The 21,049-nt window shown below is 40.2% G+C and overlaps 1 protein-coding gene across 1 annotated transcript in view; it reads right to left on the minus strand.

The window, feature by feature from the left end:
* Positions 1-21,049, minus strand: part of musk (muscle, skeletal, receptor tyrosine kinase) — a 67,345-nt gene that overhangs the window by 41,181 nt on the left and 5,115 nt on the right. The window contains exons 2-3 of the mRNA XM_056466416.1: positions 3,788-3,914; positions 3,168-3,316 (exon numbers count right to left, since the gene is read on the minus strand). Of these exons, the coding sequence (XP_056322391.1) occupies positions 3,168-3,316; positions 3,788-3,914 (276 nt within the window). The remainder of the gene's footprint in view (positions 1-3,167; positions 3,317-3,787; positions 3,915-21,049) is intronic.

Genomic DNA, 21,049 nt, shown 5'->3' on the forward strand with positions numbered 1-21,049 from the left:
TCTGTTAAGCATTAATTGTACATTAATAAACGTTAGTAAGCAGTTTATAACTGCAGCTACAAATGATCTATTCTTGACTTACAACCACATTCATAATGTGCTTAATAATTGTACTTTCATACTTTGTTAATGATTTACTTTTCATTACTAAATTAAGTATTGCATTATTTACTAACCAGTTGTATTTAAGAGTAGTTGATGGTTTTTAAGATCATTCAGAATGAGTTATTAAATGATTAATAAACTATTGAAATCAACGTTTATATATCTTATTATTCAGGCATATACTAATAGTTAATTTGTATATTAATAAATGCTTTATTAACCTATCTTCATTCAGTTTTGTGACCTAATCCTAAGTGAGGACTATTTATGCTTTATAAATCCCGTATAAATGACAACTAAAGGCTCAGTATTAATTGAACAATCATGATTGTAAACTTATCTAAAAAGTAAAATTACTGTAAAGTTTAAACATTGCTGAATAACAGGAGTGTCAAAATACGACATACAATTGGATAAAACAACAGCAATATAGTAATTTAACAATATAATAAGACGCAATGTTTAAACAGTACAGTAATTTTATTTTAGATAAGGTTGTAGAGATTTATTTTTTATTTGATACAGTTTCATTTGTGTGTCTTCAAATGAATAGGAATGAATAATGTTGTTTATGTTTGTTTTTCCTGTTTGGAATATAACTTAGCCTTTAATTGTCATTTATAAAGGATTTATAAAACATAAATAGTCCTCACTTTAGATTAGGTCACAAAACTGGATGAAATTGAGTTAATAAAGCATTTATTAACATATAAATTAACTATTAGAATATGCCTGAATAATCAGAATTATAAATGTAAATTTTAATAGTTTATTAATCATTTACTAACTCATTCTAAATGATCTTTAAAGTACAACAACTATTCTTAAATAAATGTTTTGTAAAAATTGCAATACTTAATTTAGTAATGAAAAATAAATCATTAACAAAGTAGGAAAGTACAAGTATTAAGCACATTATAAATGTGGTTGTAAGTCAAGAACACAGCATTTGTATCTGCAGTTATACACTGCTTACTAACGTTTATTAATGTAGAGTTAATGCTTAACACATAATGAATTCACTATTTGCTAATGCTTAATAAATGGTTCATAGTGTGTAGTTATTAAAAAGTGTTACCGAACAATGCGTTGTTTGGAAAATGAAAGATTTTGTGTGACAAGTGTTTTCCAACACCATATTTGCTTTGTCACAGATGAGTCATTTCATCCTCATTAGTTAAAATGTAAAATATCTGTAATGACACTCTAAATGGGATAACTTAGTGATTTTCTTGAGAATACTTAAAGATATTCTGTTACATGCTCTCTCAGACACTTTTTGTAATATGGGTTTTGGTACAACATGCATTGGTTTTTCTTAATTGAAACACTTGAGTAAACGTATGTATATATGTATATGTATATGTATATATAAAGTATACAAACTTTAAGTCACAAGCTTGTAAATCATACCAAGTCACCTATAGCTTTCGTCACGAGCCACGGCTGTATCCAAAATGGCATAAATGATTTTAAAGTGCACTGTAAAGGGAGCAATTGTCAATCTGAAGATCATTAAAAAAAATTAAAGGGGGTGTGGGGTAACTCTGAATAAATCATAGCCAGGAAATCTGTTTTAACTACGGGTCTAGAGATGTAGTTGCAACCACAGATTGCAACGTTGTTTGCGAATGTGTGTTGGATTGATGGATTTGAACTATGTTCTTGTAACCTTAGTTGGTTAACGATAATTTGGGATTTGCACAGAAGGTCGATAGATTTTTAAGCATAGTGGCCTTCCGAGAACAGGATTGGACACCCATAGGCTAGTGGTAATATGGCTTAAAGTTGTAACACGTGGAGTGACAGAGATAACTGAGGTTAGGATCCAAGTGCAGGTTTATTCGATAGTCAGGCAAGCAAAGGTCAACACAGGTGCAAACAGATGAATAAAGGCAAATCCAGAATCCTAGTCACTATAAAAGGCGAGAGGTCGGAAGGCAGGCAGTGAACAGGGACAAACAGACAAACTTGGCAAAGGTCAAAACACAGAGAAACAAGACTAAGGAAACCGCGTTGAATTGTCACTTTACAGGTAAACAAGACTCGGCAAGGAAGTGAGTGTGAGTGCTGTTAAAGTAGTGTGTGTAATCAGTCCAAAAGCTGCATCAGCTGTGGGAGTCTAATCAGTGGAGACTTGGAGCAGGTGTGTGTGTGTGTGTGTGTGTGTGTGCGTGTGTGTGTGTGTGTGTGTGTGTGTGTGTGGCATGACTGAATATGTAGTCCATAAGATGTAGTCCATGTGAACGTGAGTGTTTACCAGCGACCTCTGGTGGTTAGAGATCGCTGGTAATCATGACAAAAGTGGACCTTAAAAGGCACCTACATTATTATGCCCTTTTTATGAGGTGCAAAGTAAGTCTTTAATTTTCTTAGAGTGTATATGTGAAATTTTAGCTTAAAATCCTCTATAAATAATGTTTTTATTTGAAAACTTTGAAACTGCCCCTTTTAGGCTTTGATCCTTATTGTGCCATTTTGGTAACTGTTGCTTTAAATTCAAATGAGATTGTGCTCCCACTCCTCTTTCCAAAAGAGAGCGGATCTACAAATGCCTCTGTGTCAGCATAGTGGCAGATTAAAAAACAAGACTAACATACAATTGCCAATGAGGGAGAGACCATCTTTAATGGGCGGGGCTTTCCCCCTCTTATGACGTACAAAAGGGGAATGTCAATCAAAGTATTTCTATTGTCTTATAAAGAGTGATTAGGAAAAATTAAATTAATAAATTATTTTAGAACCTGGTTATAGTCACAGACTGTTGCCACACAACTGTGTTTATAATTATTATAAAACAGATTTTTGAATAATAGGTTGCCTTTAAAATGTGGATCACAACAAAAAAAATCAAGCATTGTTTTTTTGTTTGTTTGTTTGTTTTGTTTTGTTTTTTGTCACTAATATTCGATGAGTAAATCAAATGTCAAATTATTGTTAGGATCTACAAAAAATTATTTGACAAGTTGCATGAGCATGTGAAATCCGATTGCGTATTCAATGGTCTAATTATAGTCTGTGTTATCTGTCAGTAAGGTATGAGAGTACATATTTGAACATACTCATCTTCAGCTGTAGAGCTCCACAGCTCTTGGCTTCTCCAACCCCATTGTTAGCAATGCAGCAGTATTCTCCACTGTCTGAATCCTTTACATTGGGAATGATCAGCATTTGACCATTTTCTTGAATAACGTATCTGGAATCGTAATACCTGCATACAAAAAGCAGATGTTGGACTTACTTCACAGAACATTGATAACCTGAGAAGCACAATGACACAAATGAGAAGTGCTACAATGAATAATTTCTGGTTCCTTGTACCTGTTATTTCTTTGAAACTCTCTGAAGGGTAAGTAGGTGAGTGGTTGACAAATTTTATTTTTATGGAAAATTATATTAGGTTGTTTTTATTACCCTTAACATGAAATAACAAAGCATAAACAAAAGAGGCTAAGAAATATTTAAACTTTAAGAGAAGATTTCAGGCAAAGTTTTTTGCATCTGAACTTTCCATTTATTATTTACGTACTTATTCATTCATGGTTGCTTAATGAAGTAAAATTTTGAATGACAATGTAAACAGACACTTGAAATACTTTTTTTTAAAACTTTAAACTCTAAACCTGATAAAAACTTAATAGTAATTTAGGATAAGTATCAAATGCATGAAGAAAGTTCTAACCTTATTGGATAATTATTTCTTGTCCATATTATATCAGCTTGAGGGTATGAATCAACCTCACAGATGAAAGTAGCATTATGATCCAGAGAGGCGTCCACCGTCTCAAGCAATGTTGTGATTCTGGGTGCTGAAATAGAAAGCAGAAGATATATTTTGATCAACAAATCAGAATATCAAACTACTGTATTCAATGTTTTTTTTTACTCTTTGGTATTCACATCATGATAAATGACAGATTACCAAAATGCTATTTAACATTCAATTATAAATCAGATATGTGCGATTCTTGTGAAACAAACTTTTCACAACAAAATATTTCACATTTTGAATAGTTTTGGGAACACCGCAGACAGCCGATCCCAAACGGGGTCACAGAGGGAGAACATGTTTTCAGTGGAAATGACTGTGTGAATGCACTGCTGCCAGTGCAGGCCTGATGTTTTGCTACAAATAACTCTAGCTGATAAGAAACACATCCCTCCACTGACTGAGGTCAGAGTGCAATAAAACAATGCAATACCATGACTTTGAATGTGTGTCATAGCAAAACCTTGTTTTTTTGGGGGGTTTTTTTGTTAATGGTACATGGTAATTTCATGTTTGTTTGTTGTTGTTATTGTTGTTTGTTTGTTTTTGTATTATTATAATTTTTTATTTGTACCATAGAATATATCATGATTTTCAAAGATGTAACATGGCAATATGGTGTTTTTGAATCTCACGAGGAAATGTGACTATGTAATATGCAATCAGAAAAATTTAAACAATTTTTAAAAGGAGGCATCCAAACCCCACCCATTAACCCAACTTTCTTTGGGGAATGCAAAAATTGTTCTAAAATGTAGTGATGCGATAGTACTAATTCATATAAATAAGCTACTAAATCAAAATGTTATGAATTGCTGTAAGATTGTGTAGTTCCCCTTCGGATGGGGAACTCCAATGCTATGTGGAAACTTCCACTATGGGGATTTCGTCAGAAACCAATCATCTGAAAGAGTATAAAAACGGGCCAATGAAATGCCAATGAGTTGGTGGCGTCAGCGTGCACAGCTGGCATCAATGACAATCAGTCATGCTATAAAGACGCAGCCAGTGCCTTGCTCGATATCCTTTTACTTTCAGAGCCTTTCACGAAGCTTCTGAGAGAGTCTTTGAGGGTATCTCCAACCTGTGTCTACATAGAGAGAGTCCAGAGCGCGTATACACAGTGGCAGATGGTCGAGCTGGGTTTTTCTCCCTTGCCTGGCGTCCTTTGGGTCCGGTCCTCCAAGAGCAGTTTGTATATAGGAAAAAAGCTTTCCTAAAAGAGCAACACGGTCGTGCAGCGCGTCTTTTTCAAGACGTCACTCCGACCATGCGTTTCTGGATGCGGTGGTTTCCTATCCCCGGATGATGGGCACGAGCACAGCGTTTCATGTCTGGGGGTCCAGCATGTTAATGCGGTGCTCGCGGGCAGTACATGCTATCACTGTGATGTCATGTCTGTTGCGCAGTAAAGATCGCGACTCGCTCTTGCAAAAGAGCCCTCGGGCTGCGGACCTCTCACTCCTCCACGCGCTCCATCCAAGCTTCAGGTGAAGAGAAGCGATCCGTCCTTGGATGGTCGCTCTCTCACATGATGACACCGGGGTCAGATGTCCATCGCTGCATCGTAGGATGGGCTGTCATTGTCTGATGAGGATGCGAACCCTTTCGCTCCCTCCCTCCGAGGTGGAGAGCGCGGCGCTGGCATATAAAAAGCAGACTAGATGGCCGTGCTTTCTCGGGCTGCTTCGGCCATGGGTCTGGTGATGGTTTATCCCCCAGCCCCACGGCCGGACCGACTAGATGGGTGTTATGCGGAGGATATAAGGAAGCAAGACCATCAAAGCCTCCCGTCCCCTTCTTCCCGGAAGTGCACAGTAGGCTCACGCAGTGCGCTGCATGCACCTTCGCCCTCACCATGCATGCTATGGCCACCTACCAGCGCTACTGTAGCAAGGTTCGTTGTTGAGGGAAGAAGAAGACAGGGTCGGCGATTCAGGTAAGCAATAAAGTTTTTTTTTTTTTTTTTTTTTTTTTTTTTTTTTTTTCTGGTAAGTGCACAACACCCGTAGTTGCGTGTGTGTGTGTGTGTGTGTGTGTTCTCTCCCTCTCTCCCGGCTGCTCCTTCTGTTCTCCTTAAGAAGGGTGTCTCTCCGGCCCAATCACTAGAATAAACAGGTGTTATTTATTATTTCTGATTGGCCTGCTGATTAGCCGCCGGGCTCCAAGGCTGCTCTCCTCCCTCATTGGGTGTTCGATCATGCTTACCTCTCCACATACCCCCACCACCCGCCTCAGGCCGGGGAGCCAGAGAATTCACGTTGGAGGTGCCGGATGTCGAGGAGCTGGCTCACTGAGAGATGATCCTCTCCGGTGACCAGAGCGCCCGGTCGTTCCCGGCCGGGGCTCTCTGGCCCCAGGTCATCCTCGTTAGTAACAAGCGTAGCCAGCGCCACTTCGTCCGCCTCCCTCCACTGCTTCAGCAGATTAATGTGATAGATCTGACGTGAATCAGCCCTGTCCAAACGAATCACCTCGTAATCGAGATCACCGACTCGTCATGGGACCACAAACGGCCCTTGCCACTTGGCGAGTAATTTAGAGCTGGAAGTGGGTAGCAGTACAAGGACTTTATCTCCCTGTGCAAATTTACGAAGTTTAGTGCCCTTGTCATATCGCCGACGTTGGTCATCCTGAGCCTTGAGCAAATTCTCCATAGAGAGCCGCCCCAGTGTGTGGAGTTTTGCTCTAAGGTCCAGAATATACTGAATTTCATTTTTACTATTAGAAGGCTTGTCCTCCCAAGCCTCTCTAATGACATCCAAAACCCCTCTGGGCTGTCTGCCATAGAGAAGCTCGAAGGGGGAAAACCCTGTGGAGGCTTGGGGTACCTCCTGCACAGCAAATAACAAGGGTTCCAACCACTTATCCCAATTTTTCACGTCCTTGTGAACGAATTTACGGATCATTGATTTAAGCCTGCGATTAAACATTTCCACCAGCCCTTCTGTTTGTGGGTGATAGACGCTGGTGCGAATGGATTTAATGCCCAATAATTCGTAAAGGTCGTGGATGGTGCGTGACATGAACGCGGTGCCTTGATTAGTGAAAATCTCCTTGGGGATTCCCACTCGGGAGATTATACGAAACAGAGCTTCCGCAAAACTTTTTGCTGAGATGTTATGGAGCGCTACTGCTTCCGGGTAATGCAAACCGGTGCCCGCGTGCGGATCGCTCTAATGGCCCGATGAGATCCATACCAATTCTCTCGAAGGGCATCTTCATAATTGGTAAAGGGCGCAATGGCGCTTTTGGGGTGGCCGGTGGATTTACCAGCTGACATTCATGGCACGCAGCGCACCATCTGCTGACATTACCGCGAATGCCCGGCCAAAAGAATCGGGTCATGAGGCGATTTAATGCGGCCGCCTGACCTAAATGTCCGGCCATAGGATTAGCATGAGCCGCCTGGAAAAGCATTTCCCGACGGCTCTTTGGTACTAATAATTGGGTAGTATCTTCTTTTGTCTGAGCGTCTTGGGTCACTCGATACACCCTGTCATTAATGATTGCAAAATATGGATAGGAGAGGGGCCGGTCAGGCTTGAGGTTTTCCCCATCTATCTCCTGCACTCTTTCGAGTGCATGTCTTAGCGTGTCGTCACGCGACTGTTCCAGGGGAAAGTCTTTACACCGGGAAATTCCCAGCCCTTCCCCTGAGACAGCGCGTGACGTCACCGCTTGGGATTCCCCCAGCTGAGCGACACACCCCCTACCCGGCGATTTCTTCTTCCAAGACACACCCGCACATAAGACCCCGAATAATCTATTAAATCCAGGCCAATTGGTTCCCAGAATTAGCGGGTGTTTGAGGTGCGGGTTAACTGCTACCTCAACGCTATGCTTTTTACCCCGGAATTGAATGTCTCGCTGTTAGCGGGTAGTGAATTACATCACCGTGCACACACCTTACCCTTACCGTGCGGCTCGTATCCAATGCCGGGTCTTGAAGCAGGCTTTGGTGGATGGAGGTTTGGTTGCACCCCGAATCCACCAAAGCTTGATATGTACCCCCTTTTATACTCACTGGTATCCGGTATAGCCCATCGCGACCGGGGGCAACGATTGTGGCAGGGACCCGAATCAGCGCACTCACCTCCTTCATGGAGCAGACTTTTGGTGTGCTATTCTTGCCCCCGCGGCGCCAATGCATCGGCCCAGCCCTTCTCACAATACCCCCAGGGCCAGCAAGACCAACCGACTGAACCGGAGAGAGACCTGGCGCTGTCTGGGGAACCGCCAGGGGTCATGGCTCCACCCTGCCGTCCGGATATGGCCCCGCCCCTCTTGGGACATTTGGCAGATCCGCCTCTGTGCACCGCCGTCTGGGTGCTGGTGTGGGCGGTCCCCGCAGTTTGGGCCTGGGAACAGGAGGAGAGAGAGGGGGAGAAGAGAGAGGTTATTATCCAACCCTCAGACACTTGCTCAGATCTGTGGAACCTCCACGTGTGGTCCATAGATGCAACGAGGAAGACTTAGGTAACCTACCGTTGGCGGTACCATCACTCAGGCTAGTGCACCCTCTACGAGGCATGCCTATGCCCTGAAGTGGAGTCTATTCACTGAGTGGTGCGCTTCTCGCCGAGAAGACCCCAGATCTTGCCAGATCAGTGATGTGCTTTCTTTCCTTTAGGACAGGTTGGAGCGAAGGCTGTCGCCCTCCACACTGAAGGTTTATGTGGCCACCATCTCCGCTCATCATGATGCGATGGATGGCGGCACCGTGGGGAGGCATAACCTCATCATCCGGTTCCTCAGAAGTGCGAGACGGATGTTTCCACCCCGCCCCCCTCTCATGCCCTCTTGGGATCTCGCGGTAGTGCTACGAGCCTACGTGGGGATCCCTTCGAACCACTCGATTCAGTATCCTTGAGATTTCTGTCCTTGAAGACAGCTCTGCTGGTCGCGTTGGCATCGATTAAGAGGGTTTGGGACCTGGAGGTATTTTTCGGTCAGTGACACAAGCCTAGAATTGGGCTATGTGCCCAAGGTTCCTACCACGCCGTTTAAGGATCAGGTAGTGAGCCCTTTCATTGTTGTCCTGTTCGCGCTTTGCAAATATATTTGGACCACACTCAGAGCTTTAGATCCTCTGACCAGTTCTTTGTCTGTTACGGTGGTCGGCAGAAGGGAAGTGCCGTATCTAAACAGAGGTTGGCCCACTGGATAGTGGATGCCTATCTCCTTCACTTATCAGAGCCAGGGTGAGCCATGTCCCCCGGGGGTGAGAGCGCACTCCACTCTGAGCGTCGCATCCTCCTGGGCGTTAGCACGCAGCGCCTCTCTGACAGACATTTGTAGAGCTGCGGGTTGGGTGACACCCTATACATTTGCAGTGTTTACATTCTGTGAGTGGAGCCAGTTTCCTCAAGGGTATTAGGTAACCCTTGGTGATTGAGGAAACGATTCAGTTGATGTGTCGAAACATGCTTGCTGCGCCATTCTCTCTAACCCGGAGATACGTGCGCTTTGTCAGCTTTGTCAGTTTAGTTCCCCATTTGGCGATCCCTGCAGAGTGCCTCCGAGGCCCTCAGCATCTGACTCCGCAGAGGAGTCAGGTGTTGGCCCGTTACGTTGTTAGCATGCCCGCTGGTCAGCCCGCGTTCTAGGTATAGGTGCCTGCTATGCGTGATCCCCGCTGGCGATCCCATACGCTCACTCAGCCGCGGTTTAGTCCCCCCTTCTAGGCGGGCTCGTGTCTTCCCTCCCCGCTAACCATCCTTATTCACGGACTCCCCATCTCTGGGCTAGTCCATAGGTTGTCACCAGGTCTCCCCCCTGAGCAGCAGGTGAGCTCCGCAGCATCCTCCCTATCGGGACTGAACGCTTTCACAACGTACTGTTGTATTAAAACCTATTTTATTGGGTTATTGCGAAAAATATAACTGTTCCTGAACAGGTAAGTAAGGGCCAGGGGACACGTTGGAAGACTGTGTCTAGGGGCATTGTAGGTGCGCTCACACTACTGCGTGGCACACTCTTCGCCAGGTTCTTTCGTTGTGGCGTTTTCCATAGATTTCCCCATAGTGGAAGTTTCCACATAGCATTGGAGTTCCCCATCCGAAGGGGAACGTTACGGTTACTAAAGTAACCCTTCGTTCCCCGAGGGGGGGGGAACGGAAATGCTTTGTTCCTTCGCCACAACGATTGTCCCTTAGCTGTTGAGCGTGAAAGTCTCTTCAGCTAGAAAATGATGTCGAGCATGGCACTGGCTGCGTCTTCATAGCATGACTGATTGTCATTGATGCCAGTTGTGCACACTGACGCCGCCAACTCATAGGAATTTCATTGGCCCGTTTTTATACTCTTTCAGATGATTGGTTTCTGACGAAATCCCCATAGTGGAAGTTTCCACATAGCATTCTCACCACCCCCCCCCACCCCCCTTCCCACGGGGAATGAAGGGTTACTTTAGTAACCGTAATGATTTTTTGGCAGGAAACATTATAATATACCTTGTTCGACTTTTTGAGACATTCACCTTGATAAATATCATGTTGTTGTTACCATGGTATACCAGAAAAAAAAAAATATTTAAATGAGTGCAGTGTTTTTTTTCTGATTGATTGATTGATTGATTGGTTGGTTGATGTATTTAGCAATGTGATGTGTAGTATAGTTGTGATCACCAGCAGTGTGTTCTCTGCTGGAGATTACTTCCTGTAGTTTGTTGTAATCACCAGCGGTGTTTTCTTCATTTAAAAAATCACTTCCTACTTAACTACATATCTTTGCACCAATCACTCCTGCCACAGCGGACAGTCATTTGGACACACACACACACACACACACACACACACTAGAGATGCACGGATCAGCTGAAATGACACCCGAATCCGCGGCTTCATACTAATCATCCACCCGCCCGCACATATTTTTTTCTGATATATGTGTCCGCACCCGACCCGCACCCGACCGTCACTTTAATAATTTAATTCTTTGTTTCATGCATGATAGGTCACCGTCAGGGCCGGAGTAAACTGAACTGGAGCTCTAGGCAAAAGGTGAACATGCCGCCCTCATACCGAAAGCGAAAACGAGAGACAGGGGTGTGATTGCAGGTTCAGTGAGCTTTAATCTGCGCATCTCTGGTAGTAAAATAATATGTTGATCGTAAACGTTTTTAAATGAACATTTTTTTATAAAAACAAAAGTTTTTTTATTTTTAAATAGATACAGAAAGTAAAAATAAGACATTTTAGCATTTACAGATACAGGAACAAGATAACAAAAAGGGTGCTACTTCAGCCTAAACGAAAGCTATGTTATGTTTACTTGCCCTTTTTCTTCGCACTGTGCAAAAACAGAATAGCATCTACTGTACCTGGATTTGGGTGATCCACCTCGCCTCCAAAACGCGTCCAGCTGCACTGAATTGAGCGTTCACTCGCACGCTTGTAGGAATGATCAAGATTCTCCTCGCAAGGCACTGCAGTTGTGGAAACATGCGATCTTGTTTCTCCCAGAATGATAGCAGATTTTCCACTGATGACTCCTCTAACTGAAACTTTGAACAGTGGGCTACTCTTGCACCTCATCCTTTATTTTGGGGGCGTCTCATCTTCCCATTCTGCAAAGCCCACTCTCTGCTTTTTCGCTGTTCCACTGCCATGTCACGCAACATCCACCCGCAACTGACCCGCAACTAATCATAATGTATTTTTTTATTACCCGACCCACGGATTATCCGCAGCGGCCACGAATATAACTGCCATCCGCGCATCACTAACACACACACGCACGCGCACACACACACACACACACACACACACACACACAGCTGATACTCATGGTCAGTGATTACTGGGACTATTTAAACCCGTTTGTTTCACATACAAGTTGTTGAGTCTTGTTTTACAGTTTTGTGACATTACAAGGCGTTTCCCTTGCCTTGCATCGCCATGTTTTGACCATTGCTTTGTTTGTTTGTTTGTTCCTATCTGCTGCCTGCCTTTTGACCATCCTCCTGTTTTCTGACCACAGCTCTGGATTTCCTGTATACTTCTGTTTGTTCCTGTATTGACCATTGCTTGCTTGACCATTCTCATAATAAATCCTGTATTTGGATCCGCAATTCAATGTCAGCGTCATATCACATTACAATAGTAATCAACGTGTTTCTGGTGAATTGCAGGTTTTTGAGATCTTTAAAAGAGCTTTTTTTAATAAATTTTTTATTTGTCTTGTTTTCTTATCAATATATCTAATTCAATGGATATTTAACTAGAATAAATGAAGAGTTCAGATGCAAAAACCTGGAATTGACATCTGAAATTTTGAAATCTGTTAAAGGCCATGAAAATAGCTTATTCTTTTCCATATAAAAGTTTTTAAATAGAACATTTCAGATGATTTAGAGGTTTTTACATCTGAACTCTTCAAATGTTACATAAGATATTGCGTGTTTTTCTCTTCTCTGGCACATTTAAAAAAAAAAGAGAGAGGCGGGGGGCTGTAAATGGCGAAATAACATGTGTGTGCATGTGTGTGTGCTAGGGTAAAGAGGTAATTCAATCCTAAGTGTACTAATAGTAAATGTACTTAAATATTCATAAACAATTAAATGTTATCACACACGCTACGAATGTTATCACTCGACTGAATGGGCGTTATTAGTGGTTATCAGCTGATAGATATGGGGCAGTAGGTGCCTTCTGTTATCATTCATCCACATGGTTAATCGGCTATATTAATAGAGAAGACTCCAGATGCAGATCTGTTTTAACATTACTGTGATGGTTGGGTTTAGGGTTTAGGGTAGGGGTAGACGTCAATAAAATACAATTAATAGGAAATGAAGAAATAATATGAAGACTAGAAGGCTGATAACCAATCGGATGGTTATCAAAAACATGCCAAGTTTTTTTTGAGAGTGTTTTGTTTTTAGCTTAGCAATATGCTAACAACAAACTCTTATAATCAACCATGCCTTTGGATATTAACCATGGATTTTTTAAAAACGTAAAAATGTCATAATGTTTTGATGTATTTATTACCATTGTATAGCTACAGTTTTATTACAAAATAACCATGGATAAACTGTGGTTAAGTAATAAGTACAGCACTATTTATTTACTACATTGAGTTGTGCTCCCAGTTCAGGTTTTAAAACAGTTGCCTACAAGAATTACATTCATAATTACATTCATTTTAGTTGCACAAGTTAATATTTAGTCTATGTTTAACTGCAGCAAGAACAGTCCTTTATTAATCTAAGACATTTACTCTGTTAAAGCCATTTAGAGTAAACTTATATGGATATCACGGTTTCAGTTCTGAAATGTTTGCTCTTGATTTTACATGATGTTTGTTTTAAGATTCATTAAAACAGCATTAAACATCCCCTATAAAAATGTGAGGTCAATTTGTTGTACTTTTCTATCTGTCTTTCTGTAATACATGTTTTAACTGGAGTCGTGTTGTTTAGTCTGGCATTGTAACGTCAAGACACGTCACAAGTTCTGAAAGCTCTCTTTTGCAATCACACTTTATTATTTTTTAGATATTTAGTTTTTTAGATATTTTTTTAAAGATTAATTTCTTCATAAGGAAACAGTACAGAATAAATAGCACTTGCTGTACCCCCAAGAACATAAAAAAGCTGTATTCAATTTCCATAACACCTCTGTCAAGATCAGAAGCCTGACCATGTTCAGATTAATCTGGACCAAATTTGGATGCTCTATATTGTGCTCACTAATGTAATTACGGTATGTCACATGTCGCACATATGATGCATGTGCTATTTTCAGTTTTGTCTTATTATTAGCAAGACAACAAGAACAAAAATCTTGTTGTAGACCAGTGTTTTAGTAATTTGTCTTTTTTGCAGTTATATTATTATTAGTAGTAGTAGTAGTAGTAGTAATAGTAGTAGTAGTATGTATTCTTATTTAGTTTTAAGTTATCTTCAGCTTAGTTTAACCATTTTAGTAGCCTACTTTAGTTTCAGTTAGTTGCTAAGGCAGCACATGTGAACATAACACATAAAGACAACAATACACGTATATATACACTCATGAAAAAGATGGAATATGATTAGTGATTAAGACATTAGCATCACATAATTAAATTAACGTTTCATTGTTCCTAAAGGCATTACATTGTGTAAATAGCATTTAAAAAAGTAGAAAGCATTTCTTTTCATCTCAATTTTCACAAGACAACACTTTTTTTTTACCTAGATAAAACTTCTTAACCCTTATGTATTGTTGGGGATGTTTTCATCATCTCTTGGGCAATTTTGAGCGTTAATTTGGCCATAACTTTTACTGTGTTTCATCAAATGGAATGATTTTTGGTGACAAATCTTATTTTGATACACATTTTAAGTAAGTGCTTTTTTTTTTTTTTTAAAAGCTCAACAATTTACTAGCCTTTGTTATATTAGAAATGAAAACATCCTTTTTTTTTATAAATCTGTTAATCAATCTGTATCCTGATCAAAATGACTCAATTGTTTAGAAAATTACAGTATTTTAACTCTTAAATGCCAAATTCATAAATTATGTCACTGATTTAGTGAAAAAAACAAACAAAATGACCTATCACAAATATAAAAAGTACAATATAAAAAGTAATTGTGGACTGGACTTTTTTTTTTTTTTTTACCTTTTATCAAAGTCTTACTACCAATACTACCAATTAGAGCTGCACTTGTAATTGTAAAAATATTCCAATCTTGATTCAAACACCCATGTATATTTTGATTTTAAATTAACATGATTTCCATGTCAATATTTGTTTTGCGAATGAATGGCTTTGTATGAACATTTGTACTAACATATTTTTTTATCAAAAGAAGCTCCACCACTGACTCCACCCCTAATCCTAGTTGTGACTTGAACATATCTAGAGGACCACGGCATTGCAAAGTTTAGCTCCAACTCACACCTGCTTAATAGTGTCTAATAGTCTTGAACACCTTAATTATTTGGATCAGTTGTGTTTGACAGGGTTGGAGCAAAACTGTGAAGAGCTGCGGCTCTCCAGGAATCAAGTTTGAGACCTATGGTCTAAGTTCAGTCATACAAAATTGTATGAATTTTAAAAGGAGGAATGGCACCAAACCCTAACTGTCATTGGGGTATGAGCAAATCATACTAAATTCAACCCAGGCTCATTCTGAAAACGTAGTCTCAATGATGTTTCCAGGAGGTACGTATTTTTGCTGTTTTTGTTTTCGCGAATCCACCAGAGGCTGCTGTGTGCGCTTTTTTATATCTCAAATTTCTCTCGCAAGTGCCGTTCGTGCCCACTGTTCTCGCCTAAACCCACGAGAGGCCGCTGTCGACTGACCGTCTGTCTGACTGACTGGATAACTGACTGGCCGGCCACCCTCCTCCTTCCCTAACTCAACAAATTTTATCGATTGACCCGCCCACCCACTTACTTCCCTAAACCCAACCAACGATTTACAAAAGCTGTCCAGAAAAAGAAAAGCCCTTGTTTGATTTTTACCACGTTTTCGGATTTTACCACATTCCCACCCTGTTATTCACTTGTTCATTTTAGTTTTTGGATTCTGTTTTTGTCTTACCTGATTTCTGGAACTGCTCCTCCTCGGACTCAAACCCTGTCATTGTGGTCACCTCTCCTCTGCGTCTTAAGTCTGCCGACGCACATGACGAGCTAACTGGACAAACTGGTTGCAGCGGGAAAGCCCTCCACATGGAGGTAAGCGGTCAGCTGGTAAGCGCGAAAAGGAACTGCGTCATACCACCCTGTAGCGTTTATATAAATAAAAATTTTATGCAGCCATACATACCCATAATTTGTGGTCTCCAGAAATGTCCATGGGACTACATTTTCAGAATGAGCCTGTGTTGACTAAATTGTATGAATTCATAAGAATCATACCACTAAATCATACCACAGACTCTGCTTGCCTCTTTTGACCTCAAAAAAGCACCTACTTCTGCTACTCACAAATCAGGTAATCAGCTAGACCTTATTTACACTCGACATTGCTTCGCTGATCAAACACTAGTAACTCCACTACAAACATCGGATCATTTCCTTCTGTCTCTCAGCATCCACATTACTCCTGAGCCGCCACACACTCCAACTCTAGTTACCTTTCGCAGAAACCTACGCTCTCTCTCACCCAATAGACTATCCACCATTGTTACAGACTCTCTTCCTCCATCTTGCAAACTCGCTGCACTTGATACGAACAGTTCCACTGATACACTTTGCTCCACACTAGCATCATGTCTAGACAGACTATGTCCTCTTACATTCAAGCCAGCCCGTGCCAGTCCTCCTGCACCCTGGCTCTCTGATGTTCTCCGTGAGCATCACTCTAAACTTCGGGCTGCAGAGAGAATTTGGCGAAAAACGAAAAATCCCAAACAGCTCATAACATACCAAACTCTTCTGTCCTCTTTCTCGGCTGAGGTTACTTCTGCAAAGCAGACGTACTTTCGTCAGAAAGTCAACAGTGCCACCAGTCCTCGCTTGCTTTTTAAAACATTTTCCTCCCTCCTCTATCCTCCTCCTCCACCCGCATCCTCCACACTCACTACTGATGACTTTGCTACATTCTTTTGCACCAAAACTGCAAAAATCAGTGCTCAGTTTGCGGCACCTACAACAAACACTCACTCACCTCTTTTTCCCAGCTCTCTGAGTCTGAGGTGTCCAATCTCGTGCTATCTAGCCATGCAACCACCTGTCCGCTTGATCCCATTCCCTCTCATCTCTTGCAAGCCATTTCTCCTGCAGTCATACCAACACTGACTCACATAATTACCACATCTCTTGACTCTGGTTTATTCCCTACTTCATTTAAGCAGGCTAGGGTAACCCCACTGCTAAAGAAACCCAACCTGGATCAAACGCTACTTGAAAACCACCGACCGGTATCCCTGCTTCCATTCATGGCCAAAATTTTGGAGAAAATAGTGTTCAATCAAGTCCTGGACTTTCTTACTCAAAACAACCTCATGGACAACAAGCAATCCGGCTTTAAGAAAGGCCACTCAACTGAGACTGCCTTGCTCTCGGTCGTGGAGGATCTCAGACTGGCTAAAGCAGACTCTAAATCATCTGTCCTCTTCTTGCTGGATTTATCAGCCGCTTTTGACACTGTAAACCACCAGATCCTGATATCTACGCTTGAGTCACTGGGCGTTGCAGGCACTGTTATTCAATGGTTCAGATCTTACCTCTCTGACAGGTCATTCAGGGTGTCTTGGAGGGGAGAGGTGTCCAACCTACAGCATCTAAACACTGGGGTACCTCAAGGCTCTTTTCTTGGGCCACTTCTCTTCTCCATCTACATGACATCCTTAGGACCAGTCATCCAGAAACATGGATTTTCCTATCACTGCTATGCTGATGATACCCAGCTATACCTCTCTTTTCACCCTGATGATCCCTCGGTTCCAGCTCGCATCTCAGCCTGCCTGTCAGACATTTCACACTGGATGAAAGATCATCATCTTCAGCTTAACCTCGCGAAAACGGAAATGCTTGAAGTTTCTGCCAACCCGACTCTACACCATAACTTTTCAATCCAGATGGATGGGGCAACCATTACTGCATCCAAAATGGTAAAAAGCCTTGGAGTAACGATTGATGACCAACTAAAATTCTCTGACCACATTTCTAGAACTGCTCGATCTTGCAGATTCGCACTCTATAACATCAGAAAGGTCCGACCCTTCATATCTGAACATGCAGCTCAATTTATTGTTCAAGCTCTTGTTCTCTCCAAACTGGATTATTACAACTCTCTACTAGCCGGGCTTCCAGCTAATTCTATCAAACCTCTTCAGCTGCTTCAGAACGCAGCAGCACGAGTGGTCTTTGATGAACCCAAAAGAGCACATGTCACTCCGCTACTCACCCGTTTGCACTGGCTGCCAGTTGCTGCTCGCATCAAATTCATGATATTCATGATATAGCTCTGATATTTGCTTACAAAGCGACCTCTGGCTTTGCTCCTTCTTATCTGCTCTCACTTCTGCAGATTTATGTGCCCTCCAGAAACTTGCTTTCTGTAAATGAACGTTGCCTCGTGGTTCCATCCCCAAGAGGGAAGAAATCACTTTCCCGAACTCTCGCATTCAATCTGCCCAGTTGGTGGAATGAACTCCCTAACTACATCAGAACAGCTGAGTCACTTGCTGTCTTCAAGAAACGACTAAAAACTCAACTATTTAGTCTCCACTTTCCCTACTAATCTGTAACTGCCTCTCTGGCTATACCACTAACTGTACTCTCTCTCTCTCTCTCTCAAAAAAAAAAAAATTCTAATGCTTTGCTTCTTAGACTTTACACACCTGAAACTTGTCTATAGCACTTGTTCACTGCTGCTCTTATAGTTGTGTAAATTGCTTCCTTGTCCTCATTTGTAAGTCGCTTTGGATAAAAGCGTCTGCTAAATGACTAAATGTAAATGTAAATCAAAAAGTTACGAATTGCCATGAGATAGCATTGTAGATCATCAACAAGATGTACATTTTGACAAATATTTGTGTCTTTAACAGTTCAAGCTCAAGAAGAACAGATCGCACACTGTTTAAGGAAACTATCATGCCCAATCTCATGAGGAAATGTAGCTATTGTCATAAAAGTGTCTAATTCATTCAGGAATACATACTACTTAATTCGTGTGAAAAACGGGGCATGTCCCCACAAACCTTACCCTTAACCCTACCCCTCATTGGGAATTTCAAACGAAATTGAAAGAAAACTGAAAACTGAAGTGACCTAATTTTGAACCAAATCTGGCAACTTTTCTCTGGGTGTGTTTATACCAACAGCACGATTAGCAAACTATTAGTAAATCTGGCAAATAATCTGTTCTTATTGGCCTGCTAGTGTCCCAGTTTGTCCTTCTGATAACTGCAAAAGCCTTCTAAAATCATTCTCTTGTGACCAGTTGTTCACTTCAGTTTGGTACTAGATTTCATTTAGTTTTTTCATTTGTTTGTTGTTGTTTTTTTTTCAGAAGGCAATGCAACCTTCTTGCCTTTTTAAGGTGTTTTCTTCTGTCTTGTATGCAGATGTGTGATATCGGTGAAGCCAGAGCCTAGTTAATTTACAGCATGACTCTGCAAACAACGCTTGCTGTCGGCTGTGTTTTCTCACGGGGATGCATTAACACTCCGCACCGACACAACCTGCCAATTTCCAACGTGTGAATCAGCGGATATATCACCTGTTCCCCACAAGGACATCACTGTCAGCCCTGACCCGTTAACAACAGCTCATGTTAAGACTGCTGAGGGTTTTATGTCACAGACTCACTCTTTGCTCTTATGAAGTATGATGTAAACAAAGGACTTGGTTTATAATATATATCATCCACATGTATGCTTTCTTTCATAACTCATAAATCATTTTTGATTTGTTTAAAGTAATGGTCCATTAGTTTATGTTGGTTAATGTATTTACTAACATGAACAAACAGTAATACATTTATTTTATTTTATTTTGTTTTTGTTAATGTTAGTTAATGTTATTTATGTTAAATAAGGTTAGTTCACGTAAATTCACAGTGCATTAAATAAAGTTAAACATGACAAACAAGCACAACTTTGAGTTTTAATGACGCATTAGTTAATGTTGAACTATGATAAATAAATGCTAAACAAGATTATTCATACTTAGTTAATGTTAGTAAATACATTAACTAATGAACCATTATTCTATAGTGTTACTGGTTAATCTGGTGAATTTATCAAAAATGCTCACTCTAGCAATTTTTATTTTTCTTTATTAGTATTTATGCACCGATTTATTAGTTTTATTTATTTATTTTATTCATTAATATCTATGTTTCTTTCTAGTTTTTTTTAATTTTTTAGTTTTAGTCAAGTCTTTGTGTGAAGCTGACATTTTAGTTTTTATTAGTTTTAGTTATGTTCACACTCTTTTTACTCTAGTCAGGTTGATCTCGACCATGTCTGAGCATTTTATTCTTATTTTGGTAAGAATCATATAATAGATTTAGACTAATAGATTTAGTTAATTAAAACTGATGCCATTTTAGTCTAGTTTTAGTCAGTAAAATTTGTTTCATCTTGATTTTGTCATGTAATAAAGGTTCGATCACAAAGATATTGATTCGACATCATAGTTTTCATTGACGAAAGCAACACTATTTCTATCCACCTAATTGTATGTGCATTTTGGACTTTCAAATACAAAAGCTTAATAGAAATGCCAAGATGCATAAATATTTTGAAAATGCAAATAAATTTTTTGCATCTTTGTGATGTATCCTTATACATATCATGAAACAACATGCTACCACACTCAACAATGAAAGCAACAATAAACAGTGTAAATGGGAAAACAGTAAAAAAAAGGAACATCAGTATCAGAAAGTCAAGTCGGTTTTACACATTTGTATTACTTTTATTTCTTCAAAGAGTCTTTGTAAACATAACAATCTCAATAAATAACCTACATATGCGCTCTCAGAAATAAAGGTACACTATAAAAAACCCTGGTTACCTGAAATGTTTAAGTTAAATCAAATTAACCTTATGAGTCCATTGAACTAATATTATGTTAAACTTACTAAAACAGCTTGTGTAACTTATAAAATTAATTTAGAACATGATTAACATAATTTAATAAGTTACAATGACCTAAAAACATATGCTGTCAGGACTAATTGATCATAGATTTTATTTTTTACATTGTTCAAGAGGTCATTGGGGCAGTCTCCTTCAAATCAAAAAAGATTCAGGTTTGTACCAAAAATGGACCATATTAATATCTTAAAGATATCAGATACAGTGCAGTCTTTTAAAGTTATCCCTGTGAGAGCACTTGTTCCTTTATATTTGATCTAATATGTGACCACAAAACTACGCTTTAAAAAAATATATGACAAAATGTTATGACAACAAATGTATTATTATTATTATTATTATTATTATTATTATTATTATTATTATTATGTTTTAATTATTATTAGCATTTACTTCATACTTTTTTCTACAAAATTCAATATTTGCTGTATATATCAATAAACTGTATATATTTGTTTAAATATATGTTTTACTACAATACAGTGCAATCCTGATCCTTTTGGCTGCATTTTTGTCATTTAATTCTGTCTCTCAGGCTCTCTTTGTCCGCTCTCATTGGTTCTTTCCCATGTGAATGACATTGAGTGTAATACCAAGAAGGATGTTCTGTAATTGCAAAGGG

This window comes from Danio aesculapii, chromosome 10 (genome assembly GCF_903798145.1).
Source record: "Danio aesculapii chromosome 10, fDanAes4.1, whole genome shotgun sequence".
NCBI classification, from domain to species: Eukaryota; Metazoa; Chordata; class Actinopteri; order Cypriniformes; family Danionidae; genus Danio; species Danio aesculapii.